Source organism: Thunnus albacares, chromosome 14 (genome assembly GCF_914725855.1).
Source record: "Thunnus albacares chromosome 14, fThuAlb1.1, whole genome shotgun sequence".
Classification (NCBI taxonomy): domain Eukaryota; kingdom Metazoa; phylum Chordata; class Actinopteri; order Scombriformes; family Scombridae; genus Thunnus; species Thunnus albacares.
The window spans coordinates 14,780,165-14,801,147 of NC_058119.1; the positions used below are offsets into that span (position 1 = coordinate 14,780,165).

The 20,983-nt window shown below is 40.5% G+C and overlaps 1 protein-coding gene across 1 annotated transcript; it reads left to right on the forward strand.

Moving 5' to 3' along the window:
• The first annotated feature begins 4,402 nt into the window (after nt 1–4,402).
• On the forward strand, nt 4,403–20,914 carry LOC122996980 (metal transporter CNNM1). Its single transcript, XM_044372834.1, has 10 exons — nt 4,403–6,018; nt 10,183–10,326; nt 11,488–11,628; nt 11,823–11,992; nt 12,285–12,384; nt 13,954–14,099; nt 14,594–14,837; nt 16,748–16,852; nt 17,776–17,877; nt 18,320–20,914. The coding sequence occupies exons 1-10, from the start codon at nt 4,548–4,550 to the stop codon at nt 18,397–18,399; spliced, it is 2,703 nt and encodes a 900-aa protein (XP_044228769.1). The 5' UTR covers nt 4,403–4,547; the 3' UTR covers nt 18,400–20,914.
• Nucleotides 20,915–20,983: the final 69 nt, after the last annotated feature.

Consider the following 20,983-nt stretch of genomic DNA (forward strand, 5'->3'; position numbering starts at 1 on the left):
GACAACTCACTAATTTATGGTACAATTCTGTCATGTATATTATTATTTATGATAAATTGCCATCTAAACATACATAACTGATAAAACCTCATTTTCACCAAAACGAGCCGCCCTCCGAGCTGGACAAATAACACCGGTGTCTATATACAGTCGGCTGTGAGACGAGTACGCAGGGACCGTCTAAAAAGTGCAACACTGAAAAGAGATACTACAAAAATATTCAATAACTTCACTTATACACTTATACAGCGCAGTGTCCCCATCGTTGCTGGTCACTCCTGACATGCACCTGTTGTCAACATCAAACTGAAACATGTGCTTTCTCTCTAAATGGACTTTAATGCACTATGCTGCTGTTTGTTTCTTCTTTTTTTCTCTTAGGATCTATGTTTTTATCATTTTTAAGGGGATTTTTAGACACATATCTTCATCCTTTCTGTTGTTCTTGCACTACTGTGGGCTGGAAGAAACCGAATTTTTATATACACACACATATATATATATATACACATATATATATATATATATATATATACACACACACACACACACAAGTAAACAAGAAAATGACAGACTATATGTTCTTAAATTTGCATAATTTGGGGGGATATTTATTGGGAAATAATCAATAGAATATTCATTGAATATTTTGGTGACACTGCACTTTATAAGAATGAAGTTATTTAATATTTTTCAAAAGAAAAAATCCCCCAAATTATGCAAAAGAACATTTTTCCAAACTATGTTCTCACTCCCAACTCGTCACAATGCTTTGTCATGCCCCTTAGCATCAATTTTTAACACACTGGGTACCCATTAGAGTAATTTTTCATCATGCAGGATATTCCAATAGACTTCTACACAACTAGCATAATGTCTGAAATAGATGCCATGACACAGACAACCTCTATTTAAGATGACATATGTCCTTTTTCAGAGGTGGCACTTTGGGTGGATGCCTAGAAAAATAAGTGGACTTAGCTGAACTTTGCTGCAGGAGACCACTCTTTGCTTCCTGCTTCCAACCATGTTTCAAGTGATCATTTTATAACCCAAACCATGTTCTTTTCTTAACCCTAACCATGTGGTTTTTGTGCCTAAATTTAACCAGACCTTAACCACAGTGCTGCCACACCATAAAACATAATTATGTTTTAACAGTGATTTATAACAGCTGGTACAGGCACGAAAGATACTTCCAATTGAAATACATTATATAGACTAAATTTCATGAACTGCCGTGATACTGCATGTTGAAACATAATAATGAAGCAGATGGGTTCACATTGGAGTGAGTTGAAAGCCCTGTGTGTCTCGTGGTGCAATCACACCGAATCCGTTGACGGATGTCAAGTCGACGGATCCCATTCATTTTCTATGGAGAGCAGGCACGGTGAGTTGACGGACCAACCGTTGTATCTGAATATGCAAAATCATGACTCAACCTCAACCCTGTGCAAATGAAGTCTGTCCAGTGTAAGGTGGCCAGCTCATGAAACTCAGATTAAACTGTCAAACCAGGTCATGCTGATCAAATATGAATCAATATTCGGTTACTGCATTGCCTATTTCTTACCTCAAATGTTTTCAGAAACATACTTTAGTGTACTGTTCAGCTGCAAAATGAGATCATTCATAACATGGCCGCCATGTTGAAAACGGCAGAGCAAAAACCTACCGCCCAACTCACAGTACATCATCCAGCATGTCACCCACCCCCAGCCGGAGCACTCAGTGGTCTGGTGTGTCCGGATCCGTTGTTGCCGGAGTCTGTGTGTCTGCACCCTCATACAGATGTTGAAGGATGCCTTGTGGGGCATCACAAAGCATCTGTATTTGATGACCTGTGAATGAGAACAGGTTAAGTTTAACCAGCAGGATGTGTGAAGTGATTTTGGTGACATTACACTGTAGCTACAGTATAAGAGTGAAGTTATTGAATATTTTTCAACAAAAAAAAAATCCTCAAAATTATGCAAAAGCACATTTTTCCAAATTAAGTGTTGTAGTATAACCAACAGGAGACCACTGATGTGTGAAGTGATTTTGGGGACACTGCACTGTATAAGAGTGTTGCACTTTTTAGACGGTCCCTGCACACTCACAGCCGGCTGTGCATAGAGACCAGTGTTATCTGTCCAGCTCTGAGGACGGCTCGTTTTGGTGAAAATTAAGTTGTCTACTTTGCTACAAGCGGCGTGTTGTTGATGTCCAATTATGAATTATGAGTTATTGATCCCGGAAGTTCGAATCTTTGAATATATTTCCAACTTTAAGCCTACCGAACTGGATATTTTAATTGTTTACATAGAAAAATGTTTTCCAATAAGAACTTTTTAAACTTAAAACTGTAGCTTACAGGAATGTTTTACTTCACTGGCATTTTTTAAAGACTACAAAAATCATCGATTTAACGAAAATCTTTCTTTAACTGCTCATTGGGAGAACAATCAGGTACTAAATCCAATGGTGTTAATAAACTAGTTCTTCTAACAAGCACAGTGAGACACATTTAAATTTACAGGTTAATTTGAGGGTTGAACAGACATCGATCAATAACTATTGAATCTATAAGTGAACCTTTGGGCCCATTGCTTGTAAGTAAAATTCAAAAATATTTTGTTTAATAAAAGATGATTGTAGCAATTTCGGTAGGCCTATACCTGCGTTTTTTATTGATTTATTTTTATATCTGGATATTATATATGCTGCCTATAATAATTACAGGCTACCAACATGAACAGATTGTGTTTGGGAAAATTCATTAATTGGCTTACAAATATTGATCAAGTAGCGATAAGAGAGGATGAGCTCGAGCTGTGAATAATATGTAATTAATTTTAAAAGTTACTTACTTGGTCATAGAAATTCAAATCCTGAAGAGTTTTTTTAATAATAAAAAAACAACAACAACAACTCCCTGAACAGAAATAAGTTTCACCAGACACATAGAAATGTTCTGCAGAGCATCTTGGACTGTAGTGATTTTTGTTGGGAAATCACTTTTTCTTTAAATAAGTTTTACGAGCCCATTGTCTATGTGTTTCTGTTAATGTTATTATTATTATAATATCGAGACAGTATTTGCCATCGAAAAAGTTCCTATGTTGACAGAAAGAACAGCCTATTAAAATACGAAATAAAGTGTAGATTTTATAAGAATAAAGTTGGATTCTCGGGCGAAATATTTTAAAAATTGGATTTCTTAAACATTTCCACAAGATTGACAACGAGGTTTATTAGGACATAATGTATTTCGCCCGAAGTAAATTGAGCTAAGAAGTTAAAGCCCGATGACAGCGATGTGGTGGGGAGGTATTATCACTGATTATCTGCTGATTAGCGGACAAATACGGGAATGGTTGAACAGATTTAGATTCATCTTGATTTCACTGGTGGCCCTCAGACTCCAGTCTGGGAGCCAATATTGCATGTAACACACTTTTTTTGTGCGTGCAAAGTATTTTTTTCTCTAAAGGTCGTGGTGTATGTGTGACTGATGAAGAGCAGAGAGTGTGTTCAAGTGTTTAAGATTTGGCGAGACGCTGTTATCACCTTCAGTTAATTCCTGCCTCCTAAATCCGACACTGATCATCACATTTATCATGTAGGAAGGTTTCACCGTACATTCCATAGCAGCTGATCGATTTACGACAAATACGATTTAAAAAATCATAATTATTCTAATTAATAATTGTTGTCTCTATACATATTATATTATTTATGATTCGATTTCAGCCAGGGATTGTTGAATGTCGTCTCTCTCCCCTTATTTCCTGCTGCTACGACACTGCTGACTGTCCAATAAAAGACGAAAATGCCAATAAAAAATCTTTAAAAAAAAAAACAAACCCAAAAATAGTTATTTTGTTTAGGGATACAAGTTCTGGAAACAACGCTGTTTTCTGTAGGCCTATAACAGAAAAACAAAATCCTCGCACATTATCCTTTCTATGGCTTTCAAAATATACTGTACTTTTCAGAGAACGGTGTACTGAAATAGGTGATAATACTGCCATCTGGTGGATATTTAAAACAACGACGAGGACTCAATTTAGCTGTGTAATATTTATGACTCCCTAACATAGACACGCACACTGACGAAGACGTTGTGCCCTAAAACACGACAATGTCAAATTATGCTTAAAGAGAGCCTCCAGTGCATGCTCTAGTGCATGTGTATGTATTTTTGTACCTGTCTAAAATTATGCCTATGTAAGGTTTTCTACAGTTGTAAGTGTTGTATGATCCCGTGTGTATCACATTAATCATTCATGATTGGGCATTTCCTGTCTTCTATTTTTAGAAAGTGGCAGAAAGCAAATAAGACAGGCCTACGTCACGGTGTGTCATTAAGGACTCTGGTGCCCCCTCCTCTCTCTCTCACACACACACACACACACACACACACACATACCCTCACACTCTCTCTGTCCTCCTGAAATTTTCTTTCACCCTAACATATCCTACCCATCCTCGTCTTCATGGATATGGCAATCCAGCTGCTCCATCCATCCCATCCGCAAACCACGTGACCCAGTTCTCCCATGTCCTTCAGTAGTTCATTCAGCATGATGGCTGCGGATGCTGCGGATGCTCTCTGCTGCATCCTGCATCCGCGCCGACTCTCTCTACTCTTTCTGACCGTCACCCTCTCCTCTCTGCCGGCCCCGACAGCAGCGCTGCTCGGCGTCCGGCCAGAGGACACGCAGAGCGGAGAGCTGTCCGTTCAGGACGGCATACTGAGGGCGACCGAGGGGACCCGCTTCATGCTGCGGGTTTACTACTCCGCATCTCCAGCTACGGAGCATCCAAACAACCTGAACATCAGCGGCAGACCTGACGCTGCTCCCGCCGCCCCATGGATAGCGTTCATAGAGGAAACAGGAGGGGACAGCGGGGACTCAGATAGGTGGCTCCGGTCCACAGGGAACCCATGTGAAGAGGAGAATGCCCGGAGCTCTGACATCGAGCTGCTGGGCTCTTTCAAATCCACCTCAAGTCACAACTCAGTTTTGGTGGAGCTGCTTGCCAAAGACCTGCGCAGAGGCGAGGTGATCAAATACTACTCCATGTGCGCTTTTGATGGAGTGAAATGGGAGCATTTCAGCACCAGAGACTTTTGGTTGGCAGTGGTGGAGAGACCTCCAGAGGCAGACGTTTGGCTCCAGGCGGGGGTCTCCGTGTTGCTGTTGGGGCTGTCGGCGCTCTGCAGCGGTCTAAACATCAGCATGCTGGCCCTGGACCCCGTGGAGCTCCGGGTCCTGCAGAACAGTGGCACAGAGAAGGAGCAGAAATACGCACGGAAAATAGAGTCTGTGCGTAAACATGGAAACTACATCCTTTGCACCGTGGTGCTGGGCAACGTGCTCACTAACACATGCTTTGTGGTCTGGATGTGCCAGATTTTAGGGATGACTGCTCTCTCAACTGCCTCTTGTACTTTGGGGATATTCTTTATTGGCGAGATCTTACCTCACTCCGTGGCGTCCAGGCACAGTCTCGCCATCGCCTCCAAGACCCTCTGCGCGACCCGCCTCCTGATGCTGGTGTTTTTCCCCATCGCCTACCCAGTCTCCAAAATTTTGGACATCATGCTACACCAAGAGATCAGCAACTTTTACACCAGGGAGAAGCTGGTAGCCATGCTGCGCGTCACAGACCCGTACCACGACCTGGTCAAAGAGGAGCTCAATATTATCCAGGGAGCCCTGGAGCTGAGGACCAAGACCGTGGAGGACGTGCTGACACCGCTGTCCGACTGCTACATGCTGTCGTCGGATGCCGTGCTGGACTTCTGCACCATGTCCGACGTGATGCAGAGCGGCTTCACCCGAATCCCGGTCTACGAGAACGAGAGATCCAACATCGTGGACATCCTGTTTGTCAAAGACTTGGCCTTCGTGGATCCTGACGACTGCACTCCGCTGAAGACAATTACTCAGTTTTACAAGCATCCCATGCACTGCGTGTTCAATGACACCAAGCTGGATGTGATGTTGGAGGAATTTAAGAGAGGTAAATCCACTTTAAATCATATATATCCCGAAGGAGGAAGGTTTATCTTCTGTTTTTACATGTCCAGAACTTATAGTGACTTATGAGCAGCCTATATGAAGTCAGTGTTGAGTGTATGGGGCCCACATGTTTTGGAGCAGAAAGCTGCTTCCTGCCACCTAGGAGTTAAATGGCCTTTGATGTGACTGTGGACTTAAAACCAAGTTTTCAGAGCAGAAGTCAGTGTATATATCAGTCCATTGGCTCACAGTGGGCCTGCCAGTAAAGCCCTTTGATCCCCAGACCAGTGAGAGCCATATGTGAAATCTGATACAGTGTCACACAGTGAGTGTGGTTCAACCAGAGGTGAGAGGCTACCAAGGACCAGAATGGGATTATCTTAAGAGTTTATGCAGTAAAAGTCATTTTCCCATGACAACAACCCCTTGAGCTTTATCTGCCCCTGAAACCCCCTGTTTCCTCTTTCTATATTATGCCATGCATCAGTTGTACACTGTACTGTAATGTTGAACTGTATTTTTTGCGCCATCAAAAAGCAATTTATCAAGAGGCATTTGCCCACACTTTAATGGCTGTAGAGTCAATGAATATTATCCCTCTTTCTCTCTCTCTCTGCCTCACACATTCATTGTCTGATAAGCATCTTTGCTGATAAGTGAGTTCACAGTATTACTGCACTCAGTCTCTCATACAGCTCAGATAGCATCTGTTCACTACCAAGCAAAAGTGTGTCGCCTCTCTCCAGGGACCTCATTCAGTCTTGATGATAACATTGAGTATGATTCTGAATCGATGCTCTGCGGTGTACAGCTCAAACTGTTCCCCTGACAGCGTCATACGATAAAATGGAGACATATGAGAGGCAACTGGAATGACTGTTATGTAAGGATTTCATTGACATTGGTTGTGGGGATTAAGATGTTTCATTGACAAAAGGGGCTCAATAGATGTCAGTCAGAGGTTGCGGTTGTCCAATCAGACTGTGAAAGGAGACTCAGCGGTGACCTTGGGAGGGTTATAAATTAGACGTACACATCCCGCTTACAGGTCAAGAGGTCTACTGCTTCATCATGCTCATGATTATAAAAGATGGCTTTGGTCTGTTACAAGTGATCCGTGAGCTCAGGTCTGACCCTGTGTTTGTGTGTGTGTGTGTGTGCGCAACTTATAAATAAGGTGGAAAGGTGAGGTCAGGCTTCACCTTTCCGCTGTTTGTGTGCACCTAATTGTCAGCCTGTGGTGACTTTGAAGCTTCTTCCACTCAGTAGGCCATCGCCATCCAAGCCTGCAGAGAAACCATGAAAAATTCAGATCCAACCTTTCCCTTCCCCTCTCACCTCCTTCCTACTTTGCTCTCATGGATTGAAAGACTCCCGCTGTTCAGGAGGCCTGGCTGGAAGCTGTGAAGATGTCTATTTGAGATGGGTAATGGGCAGGAGGGAGGCCTGTGTCAGGGGAGGGGATGGAAATGTCAAAACCAATGTAATTTTTATTATATGCCAAGCCATGCTCTTTACTCAATGCAAAGGGATGCTTTCATGGCACTGAAGGTTTATGGACAACACAAAATCTGCTATAAATATTTTGATTGATTGGGTTGAGACACTTCATCCTATGAAAGCAACTACTATGTAGTAAACACATGACAAATCATAGAAGTTTGTTCTGTGTTCATGCATGTAAAACCGAAGGTTAAAAAATTACAAAAAAAATAGACTGCTGCAGAGATATAAACAATGCATTATTTCCTTCCTCGTTCTGTAGTGCTGTATGAATGTTATGTTTGCAGAAAACACAGACAGCAAATATTCATATAATGCATAGTCATATGAAAACATATGCATAATATAAAACAGTACACATAGTTGAAATATAGACTGGAGGAGCCTGGGAAACTGGCGGAGCAGAAACATTTGCAAAAGGGACATCCATGTTAGACCTAGTTTTGCCCCGGGCATGTGTGTCTGCGTGTGTGAGTCTGGTGAGTGTGTGTCGTTCTGCAAGGGTATTATGTAACATACGAATGATGTAATGCAGTTCCCTGGCACATCAGCAGCTGAGGGCAAATCCAACTCTGACTCACCTGAGCTCTTCAGACAAACTGGTCACCTGATCATCTCGTCATCTCAATACAATCGCCTGTATGCAGCCAGAGATATGTTTGGAGATGTCAGTCAATCAGCTTTTTTTTTTTCTGCAGTGGATTAAAGCATTTGATCCATTTTATCCCCTGGCAGTGATCTCCTAAACCGTTCCAACTCATATGAGCCACTGATTTTGTTCGAAGTCAGTTCATCAGGAATTTGGTTAGATAACTTACTTGGTCACCAAATATACTTGCGCGTTGATGTAAGCAGAACCATGACAGTGAATAATGGCAAAGCAAAGAATTGCACTGAATTAGCATAAAAATATCTGTTTTTAGTGACAATTAAACCTGTTTTTTGAGCTACTGAAAATGAAAAAAAATCTTTACATAACAACTAGTTAGCCTTAAATAGTGCAATAATATATTTTTAATTACATTATTATGGCAAGTTTTCCTGCTCTTCTCTCCTTGCGATGCTTGAGTTTGGTGGCAACGTTGACTTCTTGTCACATTTGCTTTATCAACTCGCTCCAGAGATGCTGTTGGCGAGCTGTATAATTGTATCTGGCAGGCTTGTCGTGTTCAGCCAAACTCTTACTGAGTAGGAGTGCTGGGTCTGCTCACAGATGTGTAAAGTTGTGGTTGTGTTTGTGTGTATATGTGCAGTAGGTGATTTGTTAATTTCTGACAGGGGGGATGGCCCAATGGGAAGGTTAGGGTTAAGGTTAGTTCTAGTCTTAGGGTTAAGGTTAGGGTAACCTAACTTTATAGTAACCTGGGGTTAGGGTAATCTTGGACTGCAGGATTATCATATAGGCCTAGCCTAATTCTTGATATTACAATTGCGTTTATAATTCTGATTTAACCGAACTGCTATTAGGCTAAATACATATTTTGTGTAGGCCTATTTTCTTCTAGATGTGCACATTAAGCATTTTAAAGATGCACACTTTTCAAAACACACTGTAGTTTTGACAGTATAAACATTATCTCAAATTATGTAACTGTAGCAGAGCATGGTACGGTCAGTGCAGGTTAATTTTCTCAGTCACATTACACCAAACACCTATAGTAAAAACTGTAGGAAAGAAATATTATAGAAATACTACAGGCAGCAGTGTGACTCTATGACTCTCTCACTCTTCTGTGACTACACGTTGCTTCTTGTCACTTGATCATGACGGTGACACTACTCTATAGAGTACATAGGCTACAATTAAGTATAGAAATGAGTATTTATAGTATATAGTTTAGAGAATATTGTAGATCCAAGACGAAACTGACAGAAGGGTGGGACTGAGAGAAAAAGGCACAATTACAAATTCGTCTGCTACTTCAGCACCACAGACAGCGCCATGGATTTATCAATACACAGCACAGTTAGGCTACTGATATTTCAGAGCCATGGTCAGGGCCATAGATTCTAACTTGTACAAACCTCAGTCAGATAAAGGTCAATGAATCAGGCAGACTAGACTAACATTCAATTAAACAATCCCTCTGCCCCTGCACTCTCTCTGCTACTAGGGATGGACAGGGGGGATGGCGGGTTAACAAGGGGGATGCATTTTGGTCATTTTGCTAACAAGGAGGATAGCATCCCTCCTCAAATTGCCTGCTGCATATGTGTGTTTACACAGAGGTGGCAGCCGCAATGGGCAGTTTAGTCGGCAGATGCAGGCGTCACCCGACTGATTGCATAACCATAGTGTTTATATAAGGACCAAGTCTTCCAAACTGTCAAAGTGTCTCCAGAATAACCCCCCAATGTCCACTTACTTCTCATCTGAGTCATACACATACAAGAGAGCAGTCCTGACATTGCAAGGATGTGTGTAGAATATGTGTGACTGTGATTTTGTGTACAAGAATATATATACAGATCTCTCCTGTATTTATGGTCGCTCAGCTCCAGTTGGTGTATTAATGCTGATTTTTCATCTTGAGTGCACAGATCCAGTTGGAGGCTGTTGACTCGTGTTATTTTTATCCGGTGACGTTGCCTCTCAACTCATTGCATGTGCAGTTTTTGGCATGAACTCACATTTATAATCTCTCTTTTCTGATGAGTGCAGGTAAGTCCCACCTGGCTGTGGTGCAGAGGGTGAACAGTGAGGGGGAGGGAGATCCCTTCTACGAGGTGATGGGCATCGTCACCCTGGAGGATGTCATAGAGGAGATCATCAAGTCCGAGATTGTGGATGAGACAGATCTGTATAGTACGTATGACAAATAAACACACTGATTATGAAGGTCTAAATTTTCAAAGTCACTGTTGCATTAGCTGTGAATCAATTTTATCATGTTTCCAGCTCCCATACTGAATAGATTTTCTCAGTTTGCTTCCGCAGCTGACAGATTGTTCAGCCCTGTGGTCCTAAACATCACTGGAAAATGCTCAATTCAGCAACGTACAATATTTAGGGATGCTAGCAGCTGGATTTTTGTGTGAATAGTACATCGTAACATTCTCTCTTCCTTCACCTCCTTTTCTGTTTTCCAATTAAACTATTGATCCCACATTCTCTCCCCTGTTGTTCCCAGCTCCTTGCTGATGCATAATTAAATAATGTGAATAAATGCCCCAGTCTCCCAGATAATCACCATAATCCGCTCATCTTTAATTGGCTGGGAAAGCTCTCCACAGAGAGGATGTCAAATGCCAAACTCCTTTTGTTTCATATCTAATTTGGTCTCCTCTTTTCACTTACTGATTTCCTTACTATCTACAAGCCACAATTGGAAAAAAAAAACTTTTTATTGTATATTTCCACAAAAACTCCAGCAGCCTGGAACATTACATTTTGAAGCATGTTACAATTTTAATTACATGCAGAGTGTGTGAAGCAGCCTCTATCATGGGTGCACTTGCGTGGGTGTTCTTACTCACTGGGTCTTTTTTGTGTGTCTGCGTGCGCATAATTATGTGTGTGTATATAAAGCACAGGGGAGCTAATCTCTCCAGACTGTGCACTGCAGGCATTTATAGCACCAGCTGTTTCTGCTGCAGCCATGATGTATTTATACGGATATAATAAGTTTAATACTCCTCGCATATGCAGAGGATAAATCCATTTATCAATCAGAAGTATGTTGACGTAGCATTGGATAATCTACTGCAATCTGCAGATGCAAATAAACTAACTATGCATGGCAGAGAAATTGTGAATAGAAATCCATCTCTAGTATTTGTTAGCATGAAGTAAAGATGCATCAACTAACAAGGTCAGTGGCACCTCAGAGTAGTTGCTAAATCCTGGCGTGTATAAGAATACTGTATTTATGTGGCAAATCTAATAAGCCAAACCTAAGCTTTCCCTCCATCAGCTATTATCAGTGTATAAAGGTGAAATATGCTGTCTGTTTTTGTGTGTTTCCAGCTGATAATCGGACCAAAAGGCGAGTGTCCAACCATGAGAGGAAACAGCAGGATTTTTCTATATTCAAACTGGCAGAAAATGAGCTGAAGGTGAAGATCTCGCCCCAGCTGTTGCTCGCAACACATCGCTTCTTGGCTACAGGTAGAGCTGTATGTGTGTTTATCCCTGTGTGTATGTATGCCGTGTCCATGCGTGCACACAGGCAATTGCACAATAAAATGAGGATGAGGACATGTGACAGGGAATATAGAGTTCTTTCTTTGATTCTTTCTTTGGTTTTTCCGATGTGTTCTTGTCCTTGTGTGTCTGCATGTCTACATGCATCTATCTTGTAGAGGTTGAACCGTTCCGGCCGTGTCACCTGTCAGAGAAGATCTTGCTGCGTCTCATCAAACATCCTAGTGTTGTGCAGGAACTCAAGTTCAACCCCAAGAAGAAACACACTCCTCAACACTACCTCTTCCAGAGAAACAAACCTGTCGACTACTTTGTCCTCATTCTGCAGGTGAATCCCAAACTCTGCTGCTGCTTTTTGATTACAAGGGTTAAGTTACGTTAAACTGGATGCTTTGTGCAAACAACGCTGCATGACAAAAAGAATGACAAAAAGGCTGTGGCAGATGAACCATGAAACCCAAGTGATAGTCATGTCTGTGCTTGAAATTATTATAATTACAGTGCTTTTCTGTTTATGTCCTGTGTGGGTGGCTCCATTAGATGAGTAATCAATGCAGTAGTCACACCATAAGTGTAGAGCTGAAACCTTGTGCATGTAAATGGATGTGTTGATGTTGCAGGGACGGGTGGAGGTAGAGATAGGAAAGGAGGCTCTTCGCTTTGAAAATGGAGCATTTTCCTACTATGGCATGCCAGCACTCATCCCACCCCTGCCTATCGGTAAGTATACACATGAAAAGATATAGATCGATATCTCTAGGGGACACACAGTGAGGATGATGGTGATGTTGACGACAACGGCAGTAATAATCATAAAACTAATGCTTTGCTGGTGGTGGAAGTGTTTTTTATTGGCTAAATCCCACTCAGTATCTGTGTAGCATCAGCCTGCAGGAGCAGCAGCAGCCGTGGGAAGTAAGTAATTAAAAGACGTGATTTCAGAGAATTTCCCAGTGGAAGGACATGACCTGCACAGGATTATATGAAAGACAGCAGAGCGCGCAGAAAGACTGTCTCTCTCCCTCGCTCTCTCTCCCTTTCTCTTTCTGTCTTGAAGTGGTTGTGTGCATGTTTTGCATGTGTGGTGTTCAGGGCAAGCTTAAAGCAATTTGGAAGACTCCATGAAGTATTTCTAAATCCCTGCTTTGGACATTACCGAATCCAGAATTTCTCTTAAGCAGCTGCAGAAGTGTCACATCTCAAAAGAGCCAGTGCAGTTTCCTTCTCTCTCTCTCTCTCTCTCTCTCTCTCTCTCTCTCTCTCTCTCTCTCTCTCTCTCTCTCTCTCTCTCTCTCAAGTTGACAAGAGCAGCACTTTATGCCACCCAGTTAAGAGGAGCTCAAACGCATGCAGGACACGGCAGAGAGGGGACCTAAAAACTAAATATACACATAAAATGCTTCTGTGTCCAACATTGTCAATCATCTTTTAAAAGCTGCTGACATTATTTCATCTGCCTCTTTTATACCTTTAATTGTAAAGCATTAAAATATAAAACATCTTTATAGGTATGACACCATGCAGAATTAAATGACATTATACAGTTATAGTTAGAAGTGTAAGTAGCTGCTCTATGACACACTATGCCACTTATATTCTAAATCAAATGAAGCAAGTAGTGGCAACTTCAACTACCTCGAGTGAGCAGGCTGACAATCATTCACATGAAATCCCACACTATCAAACAACACATTTATCAATGATTTTTAAAAAATGTTATGACTTGTGGGCTTTTACATCATATTCAGTCTCATTTTGTGAACTCAAAAATACTTTCTTATCCTGAGTACACACACAGCGGAGTGCAGACTACTGTGAGCTGTGATACAAGTCCATCCACATTAATAAACCATTGTACATTTGAGAAGAGTCATGCAATTTGTATAGAATTCAAAAATACAACAACAAGGCTGTTTTCCTTTGTTCTTGAAACTTAGGCAGTTACAACAAAAAAAAAATTTCAAAGGTAGAATAAAAAATATTTCACTCAACAAAATACAAAAAGAGTGTACAGTGTACTGGGTACAGTCAAAGTCCCAAGAAGTACAAAATTAGTTTGCAATAACACACAATGAAGAAGGTATACTGAAAACACATGAGTGCAGTTGACTCCTATTTTAATTTTCTGTGCCAAACACAGAAACTGAAAAATTAGAATTAAAATAGCGTCTTGATAGATTTGAGTGTGTGAACTCTTTTTGTACTTGCTGCTAATTGATTTCAACCCAACAGCAATGAATGTATGAATTATGCTACAAAACCTGTGTTTTCTTGTTCTTCTCTATGCAGGTCACAGGTATAATTCGCGAGGCAGTGGTCTGAACCAATCAGATTCATTACTGAGTGGAGGCAGCGTGGGTCAGCTCACAACAGGAGGAGGGGTCTACTTACCAGACTACTCAGTCCGACAGCTCACAGACCTGCAGATCATCAAGGTTTCAAACAAAAATGCAAGCACACAACGCAGAAACAGCAAAAATAAATTAACATTAACCACTGTTATTATGAGCTAAATTAAATACTATAATTTCCTGCATACTGAGGGAAAAGCTTTGGAGCACAAGCGAGCAACTGCAGTTTTAAGCTCCATTTAATCTTCAAAATTCCCGAAAACGCAAACTCTTCCTCTACCGCAGCATGCCTTTGATATGTCCTAATCCCTGATTCTGACTGAACACAGACATCCTGTCTCTCGCTCTCCCCTCCATGCACCCTTATTGCTTTAATCACTGGGGATAATTGAGCTCCATTTCAACCATGAATATTTTAGTCTTAAATGATGAATGTGCCCTCTCGCTTTACCTCTCCTCCCCCTTCTCCCGTCCAGTCCATGTTTCCTCCTGTCCACATGTGTCAGATATAGCAGCCATTTCAAACACAGATCCTATACTGATGATAACACTTATTACACATTTGACGTTCCCTTTAGATTTCCAGGAACCACTACCAGAATGCTCTGACTGCCACAAGGATGGACAGCTCCCCTCAGACACCAGACCCGGTGGACCCTGACACTAAAGGGAGGCCTCCAGTTCCAGAGGCCCGCTCACACAGCATCGCCCTCCCCCTCACACACACACACACTCGGCTGGGACTGGCACGCCTCGCACACCTCCATCCCCATGGTGGCCTTTGCAACACCTCCCAGCTCAATGAAAGAAACCGTATCGTTCGTAAGTATTTGAAACTCATTTTAATATGTTGACTAAGAGTCTTTACTTACTTTACTTGGGTGGGTTAGTTTTAGTGCTGAATCAATTGATTAGGCAATTAACAGAAATTAATTGATAATAAGTTTAGTCATTTATCAAATAAAAGTTCAACAGGTTCCAGCTTCTCAAATGTGAGGATTTGCTGCTTTTTTTTCTCTTTTATATCATTGAAAATAAAGTATATTCGGGTTTTTGAAGAAATCACCTTGAACTCTGGCAAATTATGAAGGACTATTTCCCAGTTTTCTTACATTTTATATAATAATTGATTGGAAAAATAAAAGACAGATTGATCAAGGTTTTGTAGGCTTCGTACCACCCTCAACGGCTACTGCTAACCCTGAAATTACATCACCTCTATAAATCACACTGAGTAAGAGTTTCAAGGTCTCTCTGAGGCATTTTCCAATGTCAAATACTTAAGTTCTGAAGGAAAGAATAAAAACTACCAGCAGCCTCAGTCCAGTTATAACTATTGACATAAGCATTCAAAAAGACATTTCTGTCCTCACTCAATGATTCCTTCTTGCCTCCTTTCCCTCTGCCTACCTACCTCCCTTTATTTCCCTTCTTAGCTTTAATTTTTGCTTTCTTCTCTAAGCCCCTCACTCTGACAGACGACTGACAGAGGTCTGACTACATCATGTCTCCAGCTCTCTGTTACATCTAACCGCTTTTGCATTCACTGTTAGTCTCAATAGATAAGAGCAACACAAAATCCATGATCAAGCTCCGTGTAGCTGAATTTGAATTTTATGACTCGCTTGATTGGCAGAGGTTTCTTTTAAAGGGGAAGAAAGAGAGGGTTCAAAGGATCAAACACACTGATCAGAGTGCTTTGTGGGCTACAGGCCCAAAACCTGTCTGACTGCATAGATACTACCTCAAAACATGATGATATGATAACTGGCAGATTCAGTGATGATAAATTCTGTAACCCCCTGCCCCCCAGGACATTCATACCAGCACTGTGAATAACAGAATTGAAAAAGCAGTGTGTGTAGTTAATTAGAAAACCAAAATAAGTTTGAAAAGGTAATGGAGCTGCAGACAGTATAATTTCCCCAAGGCTGCTGTTGGAAAATAAGCTATTGTGTAAAAATAATAATGGAATAATAGAGACATTAATTGAAATAACTCAGGGTGTTTTAGAAATTATAATCTGAAAAAAGCCACAAACTGAATATTATGTTATCCTAACTGTAAGTGTGCATGTTTGAGAACAAAAGGCAAGTATAGCACAAGTCACAAATGTGTTTTATTTTAATATTAAAACATAGTTTTATATATTTTATTAAAAATATATTTTTTAAATATATTTACAGCATCAGTAAAGAGTGAATCCAATGAAGCCAAACACCTAGAATGACTCACTCATACATACACTCAGAAACCTCATGCAAACATGGCATCAACCAATCTGTACTGGTTTCAAGGCTTAAAGGATTTCCCACATGCCATCTGTCTTATGTTGTGTGTAACACGCCACCCAGTTTGTGTGTGTGTACGTGTCAATAAGAAAAATCGGGAGACAGATGGTTCTGTTGGTTGTCAATAAAAGTGTAGTGTCCAGTTATGCACCACTCAGCTACAAGTCAGCAGCTTTAAGACTAATTAAAACACTACTGATTTAATAATTATGTCCTCTCTGACTTGTTGCTAATCTTAAAATTGACATTTAAATTCTATATTCTTCACCCTTAATTGGTGACCGCTGCAGTGTCTAACCTCATACTGGATTTTGAAAACTATTAATTGATAAATAGCATGTTCCCTACCTCCCTCTACAGGCAGAGATGCAAAGCAGCTGCTGTTTTGCAGCAACTTGCGGTTGGATTGGTGCTGATTGGTGTAATTATTTCTCTCTACAGGCAGTAAGTCTGATGGCCAGAGGAGTCCGAATGATACTGTGTTCCTCCGCATGGATGAGATTCCCTACATCAACGAGGACCGACCAGAAAATTATGGGGAGAATGGTGAGTACAGAGAAGAGAGCAGGCTCATGCATCATAGACTCTTACATCAGTTAAAAAGTTTTTTATTTTAATTTTTTCATCATTAAAGGCATTTATGTTTTCTACCATAAGATTTTAATCATAAGTACTTAAGATATTAAGAATCATATTGTCTGACATGGTTGAAAAAAGAGTGAAAAGAAAATCAGTTTCCCAAACCAACATTAAAAATAGCAAAATATAAAGAATTTGGTGGTAAATAAGGGTGAAGAAACATGCCTGTGCTTAGTATTTTTCTTTGAAGGGCAGTGAAATTAAATTATGTGACAGAATTTCATTTCAGGAATCATACAAGAATCAACAAAAGCTTTTATTTAAAGCAAGACTATGTAACTTTTGAAAGAAGACATAACAAAATCTTCCTTTTACAAATGAAAAGTTTAATTCACAAGCAATAAAACACACACTTGCTTAATTTAATACACTCAGGGGTTTTGCTGCTACAGCCTTACTTTGTCTGGTATGACCAGTAGCTTACGGTGGCTAATGTTAGCTAATTTTATATAGATATCGATGTGTAACTGACATCACTGAGTCTGTTTGCTAACTCCTCTCTACTTGTCGTTCTCTTATTCCACTCACTCTCACTCAAGTTTCCTAATGATGATGACGTCGTTAAAGCAACTGACAATCTGGAAAATTAAATGTTAACAGTCATTTGAGGCCACTTCGCAGCAAAAGTTACATGGTCTGGCTTTTAAAACTCTATAAAAGTGACAGTTTAAGATGAACAAAAGTCCTATACGGAAGATTTTATCTTGTAAGCAGCATATCAACACATCACTGTAAGTGAGGTGGTTATTTCCCTTCATCTATTCTGCCTGTCATTTCTGCTGTTACCCCATCTATCTCACTCTCTAACTTCTTTGAACTTTCTCTTTCAGATGTGCCTACAGAGTCTCAGCCATCCACCTCTCCCTTGATCAGCTCTCTGTCTCTATCCAGCTCTGAGGAGAACATTGGAAAGAAGCTATTGCGTAAATTGAGTGAGTGAGCCATTTGTCTCGAACATCGATGCAACAGCACGCCCACACATACTGTCAGATGTGCCCAAACTTTTTCTGTCAGGCATAGCAACAGTGCCGGGTGTATCTTAGCAACAGGTGATGTGTCGTATCCCTCTCTGTATCCTACTCTTTCCTGTTGAGCAGATTCTCCAGATACTACTGTCCTTGTTGGCTCAGATACAATATGACTCAGTTATTTTTATTTATTCATTTGAGTTGGTGTGTGTGCTGCGTAGTACAGCTGACATTCTTGCATTTAATGGCAAATATGAGGTACAAAACCTAAAGTCATTTGTTTTTGTTCACTTGTAAGGATGAGAAAAGCAAGAGAAAGCTGATGCAGCCACAGTTTCAGTGTTTTTTCATGCAGGTATTTATCTGGTAATTACCTAAATCCCAGCATGTTCTTCTCTGTTTCTAGGTAACAAGAGGAGGAAAAAGTCTCGGGAAGGAGATAAGAGTTTGGAGGAAGGTTCAGAGCAACCACCAGTGACAAGCTAGCACAGTGACACTGAGGAAGAGGGATGACGCAGACGCCTTCTTCTTCTTTATCATTTGCTAGTTTTCCTCACTTAACAACCGCCCCTTCATAGACTCCCTCAATGATCCGACAACTTTCACAGGAGACTGAGCCATCCTATCTGCTGTAGCCACCAGTAACACTCAGGTCCCCACTGACACAGTCTGTCCCACTTCTGCCTGACTTCACACCCTTAGTGATTGCTGATCGTAAGAGGGACAGATCAAGATTGGAAAATTGATTGGAAAAATCTAAATAACATAGTATTGGATTTATCCAGCCTTACACTGGACTGTTTGGATCTCAGCAGGTTTTCATTACGTTTTGTAGAATATTGGGCCACTTCATGTCCATGTTACCTTTTTCTGGTAGCTCTACCCATAATGTTAATATCTAAATCATCTCATTTAAGCCATAATGTGTCAATCAAGTGGCAGAATAGTCCGGAATTTAATAACCGGCTACCTGTTCATTAGCTGCAATCACTTTATCTAAACTCTGAGATCTGTCAATATGGAGGAACTCAGCAAAGTTCTTCAATAATATCTGAGCCATTTTTGACCTTTTCCATAGTCAAAAAAACAGTATTAATTATTCATTTGTTATTATGAAGCAGTTCCCACATACTGAAAATGCTGTTTGCACAGGGAACTGTCCTATTGTTGCCATAACGGTGCCACCTACTGCCAACATAATCCACCACAGAAGAAAAAGCCACGAGACCACAGCACAATTTTTACACCAGAGTAAAAAAAAGCGCAATTGTATTTTTAAAAAAATTCATAAATTATTCTCAGCATGAATGACTAATTTTACAAACTGGCCTCTATACAGTTTAGAGGGGTGCGCACAATTTTGAAAATATCTGTGCTAGAAACAACACAATTTCTTACCTGATTTTTATATGAAAGTGTCAGAATTACCAAATGTAATTTAAAGATAGCAATATCAATCATCTTATATAAATGGCTTGAATTTATCACTAGACAACCACATACATGCGCACCTTCAGTAAATGCATCTGTCCTACAGAAATGCATGTTTTCTACACACAGTCTGTTTTGTATATGTTTTCCCATTACAACACATTTCAGTGTTTCTATTAAACACACACCTTAATTTATTGACCTTTTCTCTTGACCACCTTTTAAAAAATCGTTAGCCTGTCACACTGAAGACACAAAAGACACACTAGTGTGGAATTCTTCAACTTCATAACATCATATTAGCCACTTTTCTGTGCACAGTTAATCTCTCACAAGGTCGTTAACTAAAGCTGCATACACCAATTAACAATAAGCTAGGGGTTTGAGGGGTTTCTTTGAGTGAAGGGGTTCAATGGATTTTGAGTATTCTTGAGGGAGAGTAGTTGCTAATTGCATGTTTGTTTATGCTGCTTTTACTGTAGAATTATCCCCTGTAGAAAGTCCTGCTGTCCATATGCATGCTTAGGCAAAGGGATGCATGAATAGGATTATGCCAATCTGCAGTAACTTCTTCCCGCAGAAATGCAGTGTGCGATTTACTGAAATCTTGTGCCACTGTCGATCCTATGTGAACCTCACAAAGAGAGGAGCTGAAGTAACCACTGCAAGCGCTGAGGAGAAACGATAGCTACGCTTTTCTGCGGGATAACAGCGAAACACAAAACAAAGCTGCATTTTCATAAAAGGCAGTTTTTTTAAATAAATGTTTCAGCTGTTGCTATAATGAAATAAGGGGGGTGGGGACTTCAGGCAGATCAGAGGTCACTGATGTACTGAGGAGGGTGTGGGAGGCCAGAGAATGCTGCTCACTTTTAAGCCATTGTTCTAAAGATTATCTAGTACTGTAGTTATGAAATGATCCTTTTTCAAATGTGAGCGACAGCTGCAAGCTCAGTTTTGACTAAGCTGGTCTGCGTTGTGAAATCTTGGCAGGTACACTGCTAAACAGAACAGAGAGAGAGAAAGAGATATGACAGGAAAGCAATGTGACGCACACATGACGTCAAGCCACCACCTCTCTTTTAAACGCACATCACACACCCACACACACACACACACACATAGGTGATGTTTGGGGACACTCAGTGATGATTCTGCCTGGTAAGGTTATGGAAGTACAAAGGATACTGCACTGCTAAGCTATTCACATTGACCCCTCTATATACACAGACTGCGCAAGGGGAAGTCTTTTGATCTGACAACTGACAGGGTGAGAGGATTTGTGTGAATCAGAAAGGTCTCTCAGCAAAATGCTTTCAGAGATTTTGCAGTTGGTTTTGTGCTTATTTATATTTTTGAGGATTGATACAGAAATGCAAAGTTACATTTTGTATTTCAGATGATTCTATAAGTTACCCAAAGATATCGATATCTAGAAACAGACCGTATGTTCTACATAAGGGATAATGAAATTAATAATAAATTGACTGAAGTACAACTATGTCTGCTTTCTTGTTTCCACCATTTATATTTGTCCAATATTTAAACTACTATAATAGTGTAAAGATCACTAAATCTTTTTTTTTTTTCTATGGTCACTCACTTGAAATCCCCATTTCACATAATTTGTTATAGTGCC

Excerpts from the sequence above, each read along its gene's own strand:
- LOC122996980 (XM_044372834.1), top strand. The coding sequence starts at position 4,548 with ATGTCCTTCAGTAGTTCATTCAGCATGATGGCTGCGGATGCTGCGGAT. Across the intron at positions 11,629-11,822 it reads ACATCGCTTCTTGGCTACAG|AGGTTGAACCGTTCCGGCCG; the intron begins GTAGAGCTGTAT and ends TCTATCTTGTAG. Across the intron at positions 11,993-12,284 it reads ACTTTGTCCTCATTCTGCAG|GGACGGGTGGAGGTAGAGAT; the intron begins GTGAATCCCAAA and ends TTGATGTTGCAG.